At 40.2% G+C, this 16,229-nt stretch overlaps 3 protein-coding genes across 3 annotated transcripts in view; 2 read left to right on the top strand and 1 right to left on the bottom strand.

Moving 5' to 3' along the window:
- Nucleotides 1-534: 534 nt before the first annotated feature.
- Nucleotides 535-3,090, top strand: opa3 (outer mitochondrial membrane lipid metabolism regulator OPA3). Its single transcript, XM_073481573.1, has 2 exons — nucleotides 535-676; nucleotides 2,124-3,090. The coding sequence occupies exons 1-2, from the start codon at nucleotides 535-537 to the stop codon at nucleotides 2,450-2,452; spliced, it is 471 nt and encodes a 156-aa protein (XP_073337674.1). The 3' UTR covers nucleotides 2,453-3,090.
- Nucleotides 3,091-3,570: 480 nt separating this feature from the next.
- On the top strand, nucleotides 3,571-14,688 carry hnrnpul1 (heterogeneous nuclear ribonucleoprotein U-like 1). Its single transcript, XM_073488088.1, has 16 exons — nucleotides 3,571-3,628; nucleotides 4,127-4,403; nucleotides 4,625-4,906; nucleotides 5,108-5,321; nucleotides 5,413-5,486; nucleotides 6,109-6,248; nucleotides 6,684-6,783; nucleotides 6,885-6,997; nucleotides 7,274-7,540; nucleotides 7,682-7,804; nucleotides 7,893-8,021; nucleotides 10,768-10,936; nucleotides 11,710-11,976; nucleotides 12,144-12,295; nucleotides 12,403-12,618; nucleotides 13,775-14,688. The coding sequence occupies exons 2-16, from the start codon at nucleotides 4,163-4,165 to the stop codon at nucleotides 13,889-13,891; spliced, it is 2,604 nt and encodes an 867-aa protein (XP_073344189.1). The 5' UTR covers nucleotides 3,571-3,628; nucleotides 4,127-4,162; the 3' UTR covers nucleotides 13,892-14,688.
- Nucleotides 14,362-16,229, bottom strand: part of rasgrp4 (RAS guanyl releasing protein 4) — a 24,633-nt gene continuing 22,765 nt past the window's right edge. The window contains exon 17 of the mRNA XM_073488099.1: nucleotides 14,362-16,136. Within this exon, the coding sequence (XP_073344200.1) occupies nucleotides 16,026-16,136 (111 nt within the window). The 3' untranslated portion in view covers nucleotides 14,362-16,025. The remainder of the gene's footprint in view (nucleotides 16,137-16,229) is intronic.

Genomic DNA, 16,229 nt, shown 5'->3' with positions numbered 1-16,229 from the left:
TGAACACAATGACTAACAAGTATGTCATTTGTTTTACGTGATTATGATACATTTGATGCACATTTATAAAACTTAGGTCTTATTATTGAATAATATCTCGTGGGCCTATACAATATATCACTGTATACATGTGGAGAATAACATATATTGTCATTGATTAATCTGCTGATTCTTTTAACGATTAATTGATTAAATGCTCATCAAAGTCCCCCAGTGTCCAGATTTTGATCGACTAATCAATTAATCAACTATATTTGCATTTCTAATAGCATAATGTTGCATGTATGAGTGATGATCACGTGTGTAAAATAGTTCACAGTTATATGTTAGTGGTCTAAAGTATATTTAATGCCTCTTGTTTCAGCAGAAACCTCGTTGCAATACAAAATTCCCATGATTAATAAGGTGAGTCATTAATAAAACTTTGTCTTTCACACGCGTGGGCTGATTGGTCGCTGACTCTGTCAATCAACAAACGTCATCGCGTCACCACAACGTGCTCCGCCCCGCGCTGGTGATAGTATTTCCGCCAAGATGGTCGTTGGTGCCTTTCCCATCGCCAAGCTCCTCTATCTGGGAGTTAGGCAGATGAGCAAGCCTGTAGCGAACCGAATAAAAGCAGGAGCCCGGAGAAGCGAGTTTTTTAAGACTTACATCTGTCTGCCGCCTGCGAACAGTGAGTAACCGAGCTAACGGCTAGCGATGACCGCTAATTTCAGTGTCAGCTACTCGGACGATGGCTAAAGCGAAAGAGGCGCAGCAACCAATCACATTGTACCTGTCAAGAGCGCTTACCCAATCATTGTCAAGGGTTAAATCTGGTTGACCAATAGGAGCCGGGAAAGCTCTAGGAGGGCGGGTCTTGTGTGTCATTGAACAGGTTGTATGAGGCCGAGCCTCTGCTGTGCTACAGGGCAGCACAATGCCTGTTGCCCTGTTGCCCTTTTGCCCCACGTCCTGTTCAGATACTGACACAACATTTGAATTGGTGAACATATTTTTGAGCAGCCGCTGTGCTCTGTTGTTTAGACACATCAGACAGTTATGTTTAGTCGCAATAAACACTGTCAAAATAGAAGGTAGAGCTAGTTTCATGTAAGGTTGTCTCATCCTCAGATGATCCTTTAACTAGTCACAGTTCATTTTCAAAACATTTACACTTTTCACACAACATAAAACAGTACTGTACAAAAACTGTGACATATTGAGAGGACAGCAGATCTTTCCAATATTATATTGATGACGTGGAGGAAAACCTTTTTATTAAGAAAATAGAGAAACATCGGGTATGATCATTCAAAGACATATCTCTTGATAAAATTAACAATAATATGGAAACTTGGACAAATGCCACAAGGTACTGACTGCTTTTAAAGAGACAGTTCAACCTCAAAATCAAAAATACATATTTTTCCTCTTACCTGTATTGCTATTTATCCATCTAGATTGTTTTGGTTTGAGTTGTCACGTTTTACAAAGAGACAGTGGTATGAAAATGGAAAGTTATCATACCATGTGCATTTGCTTATCTACTTATTGAATTCTACCCTATTAAATATATATATATATATATATATATATATATATATATATATATATATATATATATATATTGTTATATATATATAAGTTGAATGTTGTTATGTTTGTTTATGTTCATGTCTATGTCTATGTACATTGTGTGCGAAGAAAAAACCAAGTCAAATTCCTTGTTTGTGTTTCACATACTTGGCCAATAAAGCTGATTCTGATTCTGATTCTGATTCTGATATATATATATATTAATATACACATATATAATGTTTATATCAAGTTTGATGTCTGTCAGGAAATAATGTTTTGGAAAATTGTAATTAAGTGTTTGTTTAACCAAAAAACAAAACAAAACAAACAAAAAATACCCGTCTGTTTTTATTCCTCTACGGGTCATTGTAGCTGATAATATTAGTAATAATAAATGTCTAATACTGAATATCGTAAAACTGTGATATTTTCTGAGATGGTTATCGTAAAGTGAAAATGTCATACTGTTGCAATCCTAGTTCAAATGTGACCAACACCAAAATACCATATTGATAATCTAAGTGGACCTGTGCAATCACCAATGTTGTTTGTCCTCACAGTTTACCACTGGATTGAGATGAGAACGAAGATGCGGATCATGGGCTTTCGGGGTTCCACCATTAAGCCACTGAATGAGGAGGCGGCTGCAGAACTGGGTGCAGAGCTGCTGGGAGAGACAATCATCTTCCTCATTGGTGGTGGATGCATGGTGCTGGAGTACAGCAGGCAGGCTGCTAATTCACGCCGCAAAGAAGAAGAGCTGAATGAGACCATCACAAACCTACAGACTCAACTAGCAGAGCTCGAACTAACCACAGAGACTCTAGATGCTCAGCTGAGAGAGGTCAACAGGCAACTGCTGTCCTTTCCTGTTATCAGCAAAAAGTGATTAAATTAGTTCTTTGCATTATGACGTGGCCCGGTTTGCTGGTCAGTATGTGAAAGAACAAGAGTGCAAAACATTGTACTGCCATATGTACAGCCTGATAACGGCCCTACTTAATACGCAGTCCCCTGTCCGTGGACAGGAAGTAAGCATATCAGTGCACAGGGAATGTGGGTGATGTCAGTAGCTCATGTTTTGAGCAACTGGTAGTAATGGGGGATTGCGATATAGACTATGATATTCATAGTGTATTTCTATGGTTGATCTTGCATGTTCATAAAGCTGACTGTATATAAAGATTTACAGTAAAAACTCCATCATATTACGTTTTCCTTTTGTTTCAGTGATCGTCATGGATCTTGATCATTTATGAAAGTGATTTTCGTGTTTAATTGACTTCAGTTGTGAGTGACTCTGGATTTCAGGTTGACTCATAAATGGGAAACGCTTGCAATTGATTGCCAAAACGGATAACAAAAACAAACATCTGATCATATCAGTGGATTATTTTTGAGTGTCTGCCCCTATGGGTTAGTTAACATGACGTATTTTGCTGTAAATCCCTTTTCTGGTGCAGTTTTATTGGATGTGATGACAAGTGTAAATGGATGGTGTAAAATAAAATGGTATGCTGTCTCAGAGTTTGTGTCGCATTTCACACAAATTAAGATAAACTTCACTGAAACTGAAACTAGGAATTCAGCCCAGATGATCCCCCTATTCTTCGAGTCGCTCCACACTAAATAGGTCATTTTTGTAAGTAACATAAGTAAGTAAACTGTATGAGGCGCTGAGTGCTGGCAGAAGTGATAAGGCGGGCACTTGTAAGACTACACTACCCAGCATTCTTTCAATGTAAACACCGAATCACTTCCTGCTTTGGACTGTACCAAGTGCGTGGCGGGTAACGTACAAACTACGTAAGCTCATATGTCGATTCTCCTTCACATTAAGCCGTCCAAATATAACGTAGCAATACAAACTAGCATTTTCCACGCGTGCACCTCGGTTTGTTGGGGGAAAATAGTAGCAGAACCCGATAATAACCCTGTTGTATGCATGTGGGTTGGTCTAGCTAACTTCCGGTTTTGTGTTCGGTCTGGTGTCCGACCCTAGAGGGCAGTAGCGACTGTCTGCATCATCTATCACGGCTGACCCGCGCAACTCGCGTGTGAGGAGGTAGGCCTCAACATTATTTTGCTCTTATTTTGCGTCTTAAGTAAGAAACTGCACAAAAACTGCATTGACTACGGGACTTGCGTGTAAATCAGATCAACGCTTGCAGCTTGCGCGCTCTCAGAGTTAAAGTTACACGTCCTGCATTGGTTCGCGGTCTGTTAGCTAACGCTAGGCTAAGAAGGTTACAAACGTTAGCCCACGTAGCAACAACTTGAAGTGGATAGAAACATGAGCAAAGATCACAGAGATAGGTTTGCCTTGCAGTAATTATATATGCATATGCCGTTATAAACTAAGGACCACATGGTTTAATTTATAGATGTGCTGCGGAACCAGGTACAGTGGTAACTTCTTAGCTAGCGCTGCTTCTAGACTAGCTAACCAGCTAATGTAGCCTGTTTGGCTAAGGCGGTCTGCCGCCATCGGCTATCGATTTGAAAGTTAGACGCAATGTTGTTAGTCCTACTTAACCGTGTTTTTTGTATCTGTTTTTTGTAGCAACTTATTTAAAAGACAGTAAACATCTGAAGCACAATGAGTGTTGACGTGAAGAAACTGAAAGTAAACGAACTAAAAGAGGAGCTTCAGCGCCGCGGCCTGGACACCAGAGGCCTGAAGGCGGACCTGGTGGAGAGGCTGAAAGCCGCTCTGGAGGCTGAGGCACAGGCTGATGCCCCGGCTGATGCCCCAGAGCAAGGGGAGCAGGACGACGAGTACTGCCAGGACACCCCAGACAACGAAGATGAAGAAGATGTAGAGGATGAAGAGCAACAAGGTATCCCCCATTAATGCTGTTACTTTAAAAAGATATTTTGCTATCTCATCAGATATTGGCGTTGAAGATGTGTGGTATATTAACTTAAGAGTCAATTTTCCTCCTTATGAAATCTTTAAAAGGTGCCCCAATTATGCCTGATTTGAAAGTGAAAGTTGCAGGTTCATATCTTTCTGTTTTTGTGAGCCTGACACTTAGTTTTGGATCACCCTTTTTTTCAGATGCAGATGCAGAAGCAGTTGAGGAAGAGGAAGGTGACGGTGAAGGTGATGGCGATGGTGATTTTCCTCAAGAGGAAGATGAGGGTAGAGATTCAGGTGGTTACTATGAGGATGAGGAGCCAGAGGGCGAGCCTTATGAAAGTCAGCAAACCTCAGACTCGGGTCACAGCATGCCCGACTTCACAGCAGATGTCGACATACACAAATCTGAAATGATGTCTGAGGAAGAGACCAAGCCTGTGCCTGAGCCAGAGCCAGAGGCGAGCGTTGAGCAGCCGAAAGGTGATTTTCAACCATTTTATGGCTATAAATCTTTTTGCTCCCAAATGCTTTTTATCTGATCTTTGTAAATTCCAAATGCCATTTAGAAATTTTTGACTTTGACTTATTTTTGCGAAATAAGACATAATAATTTACCACATAAAAGTGTGCTTGTACCGTTCTACCCCTGAACAGGTAGCTCACTGTGATTTTTCATTTCAGAAGTCAAGGTGGAGGTCAAAATTGAAGATGACGCTGAGGCTGTTGGAGAAGGACAGCAGGATAATCATGGGACTGAGCATGAGCATGGACAAGATGATGCAGCTCAGGCTGAGCAAGTCAAAGTTGAAGGCGACAAAGGTGGACACCAAGGCCGCAAGAGACCGTATGAGGAGAGCAGGAGCTACGGCTACTATGAGCATCGTGAGGAAAAGAGGTATGCTCATTGTAAATTGTGATATTTGGAATTTAGGCTTAGTTGTCAATAATACTGGTTGTAAACTTCATACTCTGCTGATATTGCACAGATCCCGAACACCACAGCCCCCTGCTGAAGATGAGGAAGAGAACATAGATGACACTCTTGTCACAATCGATACATGTAAGTATGGGGATTAAATGCATCTCTGCCCGAGTAAAGATGACTTGTAAAAAATGTAGTCAAAGCTGTTATGAATTACTGTCCCAGCTGTAAACAAACAGACTGAGCTGGCTGGTTTGCATTCTCAATAAGCATCTCTATTTCAGTAAAATTTTTAGATTCAGATTAAGTTATTATTGTAGCATTTTCCCAAAGGTCAGGTCCATGTGTCCAAGAAGGAGTTAGGACAGTGTAGCAGACCTCCGTTTCGCAATCTCCTCAACAACAGATGTAGAAAACGAGTTAGATTAACTTACCCCGTCCTGCTTCAAACCTATAGTGCAGCAACTCTCAAGTTCCCTGCCAGATTTTATCCCTCAACATATCTGTACAGAACTTGTTGATACATTTTACTGTGACATGTTAGTAAATGGAAAGCATTGCCCAGAGGTAAATGCCATCTCAAGATCCATTTTAATACTTATGTTGCTACAAATGACCCTTAATCACCACCTACAACGTATTCCGTACATTTATAGACTATAGCAATGCATGTCATGTCATGTTTTGCAATTAAATGCTGGATTTGTTATGCCACATTTTCCAAACAAATAATTTGAAATACGTTTTGGCTTCTTTTCAGACAACTGTGATCTGCACTTCAAAGTTTCCCGAGATCGCTACAGTGGTTATCCACTGACAATTGAAGGCTTTGCTTATCTGTGGGCTGGAGCACGAGCTTCACATGGTGTCACCCGCGGCCGCGTGTGTTACGAGATGAAGGTAACGTGTGCTACACGCACAACCCTAACTTTTCTGAGGGAGCAAGTGGTTTCATCTGCTGAGACATGGGGCTACTGTAAATGAACATTTTCTCTCTACTGTGTGGACATAATGGTCCCTAATACATGGAACAGGCTTTATTAATTTATTATTTTTGAAACAGTGGATGAGCAGCTCCTTTGTTTCTCCTGTTAACATGTAATATCTTTACATTTAAGTATTACACACAGTTTTGGCCTCAAAGCTGGTCTCAACCATATGTTTGTACCGTCTAAAATTGCCATCCCACATGGTCTAACAATGACTACAGAATTTAGGAGATTTTACTTGTCAAAAAAATAAAAGAAAAACATGTTCAAGTAAATATATAAATACATATTTTCCGACTATCTTCTCTATGCTTGTTTTTGACCTGATATGTCTCCCACTCTTCAGATCAATGAGGAAATTCCAGTAAAGCACCTGCCCAGCAGTGAGCCAGATCCCCATGTGGTCAGAATTGGATGGTCACTCAACTACTGCAGCACTCAGCTTGGTGAGTGGAGCAATTTCTATTTGACATGAATGACACTTTTCTTGCTAAAGAGAGCTGTGGCCAGAAATGGAAACAATGTGTTTCTTTATGACTTGTTGTAGGCGAGGAGCCCTTTTCCTTTGGTTATGGAGGAACAGGAAAGAAATCTGAAAACTGCAAGTTTGCAGACTTCGGCGAGAAGTTTGGGGAAAACGACGTCATCGGCTGTTACATCGTAAGTAATGGCAGCTGTAATTCAATTCCTTAATCATATTTTAATTGTATCATATAAGGATAATTTGGAATTACTGCTTTGGTGTCCTCTATATTACAAAGCAGTTAAGTGAAATGGGTGTCTGTTAGGTTATTTCATCAATGATTATATGTTGTTATTTTTAACAAATAATTATGGTAAAAAATTGTAGTGATTCTGATATTGTTTTGTCCATGTAGTTGACACTAACAAGTAAAACTAATGATGCTTTTTGCTGCCTCGTGACTATAATTTTAGGACTTTGACAGTGGTGACGAGGTGGAGATGGGCTATTCTAAGAATGGGGTGGAGTTGGGCGTGGCTTTCCGGACAACCAAGGAGGCGCTGGCGGGTCGTGCCCTGTTCCCTCATGTCCTGGTGAAGAATTGTGCCGTTGAGTTTAACTTTGGACAGAAGCCGGCACCATACTTCCCCCCACCAGAGGGTTACACCTACATCCACAATCTTGAGATGGAGGACAAAATCAGAGGCACTAAGGGACCTGCCACCAAAGCTGACTGCGAGGTAAGGAAGCACTGAGAATATAAACCAATAGCTGGCATTTTTGCTAAGTCAGGAGGTTTGAATTTAACAGCTGTCAACGTTTAATCTTTGCACCTCTGAAATGGATGCAGAATTAACATGTTTTTTGTGCACTTGTTTCAGATCTTGATGATGGTTGGCCTGCCCGCCTGTGGAAAGACTACTTGGGCCATAAAGCATGCAGAGACTAACCCTGAGAAGAAGTACAACATCTTGGGCACAAATGCCATCATGGACAAGATGAAGGTTGGTTTTGGGCCCCCACTGCCCAGTTAAACACACTTCACACAGTGACACAGACCATCATGGTCTTACCTGACTAATTGTTTTGCAGGTGATGGGTCTGCGTCGTCAGAAGAACTATGCCGGGCGCTGGGATGTTCTGATCCAGCAGGCCACCCAGTGTCTGAACAGGCTGATTGAGATCGCTGCCCGCAAGAGACGCAACTACATCTTAGATCAGGTACTGCCCTCCCACCCACACTCTGCTCTGATACACGCCACAGTCAGTCAATGTGCCCTGATGATCAATCTCTCTAATGGACTATTTATTTATCTTTCAGGGGGCTCTGTGTATGATAGAGTAGAAGAAGCATTGATCACCCTCTTGTCACTTGCTTGTCATGTATTGAAAAAGAAAATGATTAATGGCTCTCATAAGTGACAGAATATTTCATGTTTTCATCCCTCAGTATATTTGCACTTGCTATTTCTTGTCATAATACAGTATTGTTTGTCTTGTGAATTTCAACAATGTACAAGTAAACCATGACTATGTAAAGATGTTGAGAAACAAGTAAGCTCTGACTGGTGAGTAAGAAAAACACCTTCTGTTGCTAATTTAATAAGACAGAGTTGATAGCTTTTTAAAAAGCTATTTTAAGTGAGATACATGGAACTTTTGAGTGTGTTTTTTAATGAATTGACCCTGAAGGTAAGTAATGACTAACAGTTTTTAGATTTTCAGATGCTTGTGCTAGGACAGTGTAAAAACAGGTAGGTGGGTCTTATGGTGGATAGGCTTTTCCGTGGACACTGTGAGTATATGCAGGTGGGTTATATCTGTCTGTTGTTGTCTTGACTGGGACTAGAGTCCGTATGAAGATGAGGTAAGTTGAGGTAAGTGTGGGGGGACCCGTCAGAATAGCAAGTTGTTTTGATGTAGCTTGATATTGTAACCCTTAAGAGTATGAGATTGACAACGTTTTACAGTAAATTGAGCTTTTTAGAAAGAGAGCATTTACTTATGAAAGAAGAGTTGTCAGATGTATGTGGTTGATTTGTAGATGTTGTCAATGGAAATGATGGTGTGTAAGAAGTGGTAGGGTTCATAAGTTGGGATTGAAATGAATGCATGAGGATTTTTTACTAATTTTTTATTTATGCATTGAAAGTGTTAAAGTAAACAAGTTGCTTCTAAAAGCGCAGCAGTTCACAGTAATGACGAAGTGTACTACCATTGAATTGTAAAGTCATATTAGTTGCTAAATTTGTTACGCTACTATTAATATTATTATTATCACATTCAGAATAAAAGTACTAAATGTTACTTATTGACATTGATTTCAAGTTTTCATATAAATATTAGTCTGACATTGCTATAGAACTTCTTTTACCAACATACTCGAAGCGTAGTGTTGATTGTGTTTTGGTGAGTATGGAAACCTGTGGTTACTGTTGTATAAACAGGGAGATTGTTTATTGTAGATTACAGCTGACACTTGAGTTGCCTGCCAATTCAGAAGCTTTATCGTGTGTTTATAAATTGGTGGCTGTGAATCCTTCATTTGAATAATGACACAGTATGATGCTGACTTTATTTTTATAGCTGCGTTTGCCCGTTGGTTTTGTGGCAGCTTGAATTCTGAATCTAATGTGTAAATTAGCCTTATTAGGGGTTTGTTATTAAGATCCATTATGTAATTGCAAACGGCTGCAAATTTTTAAACACTTGAGGATTTGTTAAGAAATGTTTTGATTCCATTTTTTTATTTCTTAAAGCTGTACAGATGTGTCAAGGAATATTTTTTAGAATATAGAGAACCAAACAGAGATTTTAAAGTGTGGCTAAGGTTAACAAACAACTGGTGATGGAACAAAATGTAATCGTGCAATTAACAATCACATTTTTATGCATAGGTTGTATTTTATGCAATGTTATGTAGGGAAAATTGGAGGTTTTTGGTGTTCCCAGTTGTCATGAAATGGTTGACACTGAGGAGACAAGCTTACATATTACGTGGCAAGTAATATAGACTATTTATTTAATCGAGTCGTTGTAACAAATTTGAAACTGCTGTTATCTCGCTTGTTATCGCAAATTATTTATTGCAGCCTAAATTTGCATGTGTTGGTTTTTGCTTTCGCCATTTTTACCTCCGCCAAGGAGGTTGTTTTCACCCCTGTATATTTGTCAACAGGACTACACAAAAACTACTGAATAGGCTTGATTGAATCAAAGGGAACTGTTGGGACTTGGCAGAGGTTTGCGCTCTACTGTGTGCCTTTCTAGTTGGCAAATGATTTATGGCAGCCTACACTTGCATGTGGTAGATTGTGCTTTGGCCGTACGTTTTCTTTTCCTTCATTCAATAATATGCAAAGAATATGAACCGGTGTTGTGTAAGAACCAGAATTATCAAGCTGAATCAAAATTGCTAAAGCGAAGTATATTTGAAATACTTTGGAGGTGCTTCACTCTTCTTTAGAATCCTAACTCTGCATTTTCATTTCCGCAAAGGCATAGATAAGAGGTCGTGATGGTGGATAAAATGCTGACATCATTAATTCCAGTTGTAACATAACTTTTTACAAGCAGCACACTGCATGAAGACATAATTGAATAAGCACAGTAATTCCTAATATCACTTTAAATATCTATATTTTATTATTTATTGATCTGAACGACGTATGTTGTTGTGACTGAGCGAACATACTGTACAGTGTAGTCAGTTTAAGTATTTGTGGGGTCCCCCTGTGTCCATAACTAACATTCATCAGGAGTCACAGGGCACCTGGATGCACAGATCACGAGGTAAGTCTGTGGAGTGATGAGAGGCCATTAGAACCTGAGTAAAAGCGTAGACTGACATCCAAGCCAAACCTCTCTCACTTCATTATTGCAGGGTTCCAGCTTCCTTCCAGTGGAAAGCCATTACAAGTAAACAATAACAAACAAGCTTCTACTTCTTTCTTGTCACCATTGCTAGACAAATGTATATGGATCAGCAAGGAGACGAAAAATGCGTCCTTTTGAAGGTTTTCAACGCAAGGCTATTGTAATTTGTCCCACGGACGAGGATTTAAAAGAACGAACATTAAAGCAAACCAATGAGCAGGGGAAGGATGTGCCCGATCATGCTGTTTTAGAAATGAAAGGTAGGAATGCTGTGGAAAAAACAAATAAAACACCAGATCTACTTTTTTACTTTTCTATGTGTTGTCTCTAAAATCAAACTTGGAAGATGTCCCCCTCCCCCCTTCCCCCATCATAGGCTTTGGCCAGATATCAGACCTGGACATTTTTTTTTTTAAACGGTCCACATAAATTCGATTCTTCCTTATTTTTTGCCCTCTATCTGCCACTTGCCATACAGCTTACCTTTTAATGCACTGCAAACTGAGACTCGGGCCTTGTTGAGGCCACGTAATAGTCGAGCTAATATTGCACAATTTGCTTCTCTGAAAAGGATGTTTCCAAATAGCAAACTTACAAGCAGTCACGTGCTGAAGTTTTTGGAAGTTAATTTGTAAGTGCGTTACATCAGCTGTTCTTGGTTTGCAGTGCTTTTTCCTCCTCTCACCAACCTTCTAGTTGTCCTTTTTGCCCCCTTCCCCACCTCTACTGAACTCCCCCCTCTCCTGTGTCTGCTTAAACAAATTTTTCCTCCATGTTCCCCTGGAGGTGATGTTTGTTCCCTCTACCCTGCCATCTGCTTTCATCTATCTGCTCTTAGTTTCTGCTCTATGATGTCCACTGTCTTTGTATGGTACTAATTATTTTTCATTTTGTCTTCCGGTGGTGTGCCTCCTCTGGTCTTCACTACAACCCCCTACCCCTCTCTTTCTCTCTTTTTCTCCATCCGTCTCTTGCTGGATGGGCTGTCTCTCTCCTTCTCCTCCTCCTGTGGTCACCTCTGTCACTCTCCAAGCCAACTTTACTCTCCCTGAGGCTTGCGACTTCCTGGAGGCAGTGACGTACGCTGAGCTGCAGTGCGAAGAGGCTGAAACTCTGTTGAAGCAATACAATGAGGAGGGCCGCAAGGCTGGCCCGCCCCCTGAAAAACGCTTTGACAACAGGCAGGGTGGGTTCCGTGGCCGTGGCGGCGGTGGTAGCTTCCAGCGGTATGACAACCGTGATGGGCCTCGCAGTGGCTACCAGAACCGCAGTGGAGATGGAGGCAGTGGATACAGAGGAGGTGAGTGAAGGAGTCGAAAGTATCTCATGTTGTTTTTTTGTAAAGCTAAAGTAATTTTGGTTACATCCAAGCTGCATAGCTAATGAGGTTGCTTAAACACATTTGCTGCTTTTACACTAACATTATGTATATTGTAAATTGTAACATGATTTTTGTTTATTTGGCAGGCTACAATCGTGGCAGCTATAACCAGAACCGTTGGGGAAACAGCTACCGCGACGGAGGCTCTGATTCACGCAGTAGTGGATATAACCGCAGCCAGCAGTCAGGAGGAAGCTATAATCGCTCTGCCCCGTACACCAAGGGAGGATACAACCAGGTACTTATACATTTAGAGAAATTAAAAAACTGCAAAAACAGATGAAATTTAATGTAAATGTAATGTGAAATAAATGTATTTCTCTTCTTCTTCTTCTTCTTCTCCAGGGCTACAACCAGAGCTACAGTCAAGGATACAACCAGGGCAGCTACAACCAGAATTACTACAGCCAGTACCCAGGATACAGCCAGAGCTACAGCCAGAGCTACAGCCAGACACCTGCCACTGGACAGACGTACAACCACCACCAGCAACAGCCACAGCAGCAGCAGCAGCCGCAGCAACCGCAACAACAGCAGAGCTACAACCAGCAATATCAGCAGGTAGGCAACGACTAATGAAACACTGCCTGTCCCTGCCTTTAATGCACATTTGACAAAATAACTAAAATGGGCTGCAGAGGGTGTAGCATTGTGCCTGGTGAGGTAACATGAACCTCAGGTAGCTAGCTAACTCTATTTGCAGTAGCCACTTTAACACTGCCTGGGGGCAGTTCCATTCCACCAGTAGAGGTAGTGATGGAGACGTACCAGAAATTGACACAGTTGGGCGGCGTTATGCTGGTGCTGCTTGGTTTAGTGTTAAAAAAACAAACAAAGGCAGTGTAGAGGCAAGTCTTCATGGTGGTGCCAAACCAAACCTGCCAGTTTCGGTATTTTATTATGACAAAGAGACTTGACGGCAGACCGCAAGGAATTCCTTCATAGACAACCGTGGCTGTGCGCAGCATCAATTTACTGCAGTTGAGGTTGACCGATCAATCGGCTCGGATAGGACGTATAACAAACTACCTGTATCAGTGGATCATGGCTCCATTAGTGGCCAGAGGCTGTGGAGCCTCGACCAGTCACACAGGGGCATGATTATTTTGATGTTCAGTTACAGATTAAAAATAAAAAATGAAAAAAAAAACCTAGGTTTTTTTTACTTTGACTCAGATGTTCAGATCAACAGTTACCCATGTTTCTGTCTAAGATTGTTCATATTGACTTTTAAAAATCAGTCTACTGTAGTTCCTGTGGTTTACAGTAACAGTTTCAACAGCAGAAAAAAGGTCAATCATAATGCCTTAAGAAAATCACTGCACATTCTCCACTTTATATTTGTGCTATAATTCGGCTGAATACACATCCTAAATTTGTAAACAAAGGAGCAAACCACAAACATCTTTTTGCTGGAGGTATTTAATGTTTGTCACTCATAAGATAGACTCTGGGTGTTTTATTCTTCTGGAAGTGATGCACCCTGCCTAAGAGAGGTGCAAAAATGGAAATTCACAGATAGTTAGGGGGGAATATATACATTTTGCATGCCTTAGGTTTGGAATTGTTGAAGACGTCTGAGGCACTCAAGAGTATAATGAGTTAAAATCCTTAAATGACGTTTTAACTCGATACCTTCTTGAGTGCCTCAGACTTTTTTTTTTTTTGACTTTTGCATGCTCTCATTGCTGTTCTTGCTTTCTGTTTCTCCCTCCAGTATGCTCAGCAGTGGCAGCAGTACTACCAGAACCAGAATCAGTGGAACCAGTATTACAGCCAGTATGGCAGCTACCCTGGACAGGGCAGCCAAGGCTCATCTTCTGGTTCCCAGTAGCTTCGCCCTGCATCTCTACCTGCATCCACCTGTGTCCTAAACCCTCTGACCTCTGCAGCAAGTTGTTTTTTGTACAGTCTCACATCAAGTCCCCATACATAACGGTCTCTGTCGGGTTTAACACAGTAGCCTTCATTCCTCACCAATCAGTGTACACTTAAACTGTATACAGTTTGATGTCTTTTCATTTTTTTTTACTGAATGAAGTCTTACCCTACGCAGTGACTGTGAGGTGGTAGATGATAGGTATCAAAGCATTTAATGAATGTTATCTATTATGCATTGAATGTGGATGTCTGTAGAACTGCAAACTCCACATTTGCTACAGATTGAAGAGGTTATTGTATATTTTATAGGATGCATAGTGTGAAAAAGTGACAAGGCAGGATAAATACAGCAAATCCTGAATAATTTTGCTTGTTTTGAGAAGCTTAACAAAGAACAAAATGCATGCTTTTTACCTTCATGACCCTTTTTCTCTTGCTCTTTATTTTTCAGTTACGAGTGAGCACATTTTATTTACTCCAATAGAATTCATACATCATTTTTTTATAGGTGTTGTTGATACTGTAGTATTTAAGCGTTAATTGAGTCTTTGATTGAGAAGAATATTTTGCCACTCTTAGTAGTTATGTGCAGTTTTTTTTAATCCCTTTGTGATTGGTGTTTATTGAGTCCAGTAGTTAAATCTTGTTGTCAAACCCATTTTTTTCTACCTGAAAATGAAAATCTGACTGACCAGTTACCCAAGCTGTCTTCTTGTCTTTATACAATAAATGCAATTGTATACGCCTGTAGATGTTCATGTTTTCCTTTTTTTCTGCCACAAACAACACATACTGCATGATTCATCATTGTTGGTGTATTTTTCTTATTTTCAACAAGATTGAAATTGAAATTGAAGACAAAGGACAAAACCAAAAAAAGCATTTATCTTAAAATAATATGCCAGTTTTATGAGCATATGTATAGTTCCAGTGCAGTCCTGCTGAACCTTGAGTGAACTTTAGGAGTAACTGAAAAGTCAAATGTTGTCAGGGCAGGAAATAAAATGTTTTCCACTGCTATTTGTGGTGGCTGACTGATGCAAGTGTTCTTTCACAAATACATTGTGATAGCAAGAGAAATCGTGAACATTTTCTGGAGATATAAAAGACTAATCACATCATAATCTCAAGGTTAATCACATGCAAAAATCCAGTATTGCCATAAAGAATGGGCTTCATTTATTTGAGACATTTTCCACCATTGACCTAAAATAACCAGAGATTAAGGGAATAGATGGCTCATAAATGGGATGGCAATACCCGTGGGTTAACAAATGACAAATTATGTCATGGTGCACATATATTAACCAAGCCAAAGTCAAACAAATGCCAATTATACATTTTTGACCGCTTACTTTCCAAATTCATGAGAGTTGTCATATAGCTGCCAAAGTTAAAATGAACCAGACTTTCTTTGAGTTTAGTGTTAATTTCCTACCCTGCATTTTCTTTATAGGGATGCACGATAACATCTGCACATGATCGGTATTGGCTGAAAAAGGCTTTACAATATTGGCATGAAATTAACATTTCTGGCAATGCAACAGGTTGATGACACTTTGTGTACAGGAAGAGTTTACTAATTACTTTTCTTATTTTCCAATACAGGAAAATCTTTTTGCAACTCGGGGGGGAAAAAGAAAATAAATGCAGATATTATCATTGGCCAAAATAAGTGGATTGTGGCAAAAACTAATATCGTGCATCCCTAATTGCGTGTGTATTAGATCAGGAAACCCTTGATGTCTGTTGTCATAAATGACCTTCTTCATAGAGGTTGTGTTGAGTCTTAGCACCAGAGAAGCAAGGCACCTGTTCTAAAAACAAGACGAGGTGTTTATAAATTACAGTGGGAAAACTGATGTATGAAGCCTAAACAATAAACCAAACTAATGAGACAGACACAAATAAAATAATAAAAACATATCACAACCATACTTGAAACATGAGGGAGTCCATGTATATTTGCTGGTATTCAGAAAATCTCATCAGTTCAGTTCAACACCAGTCAGACACAGCTGTGTCAGACACGTGGTGGTGTCTGGATGTTTTGTCCATGAGGGGGAAATGTTAGAAGATAAGAGTGCTCAGTCTGGCTCTCTGCTCTTGTCTTTGTAGAGATGCAGCTCCTCCATCTTCTCCTGCAAGAATGAAACAGGCATGGAGCTGCCTCGTGTTCTCTGTGGCAGTGTGTTAAGCTGGAAAAAACAGAAAAGACAAAATTATCATCAAGAAAACTCAGAAACAATATTTTATTTTCAGTTTCTAGTGGGAAAACTTGTACACCTCCT

The sequence above is a fragment of the Pagrus major genome, chromosome 2, assembly GCF_040436345.1.
Source record: "Pagrus major chromosome 2, Pma_NU_1.0".
Classification (NCBI taxonomy): domain Eukaryota; kingdom Metazoa; phylum Chordata; class Actinopteri; order Spariformes; family Sparidae; genus Pagrus; species Pagrus major.
The sequence above is the reverse complement of the archived record's forward strand: the minus strand, read 5'-3'. Positions and strand labels throughout refer to the sequence as shown.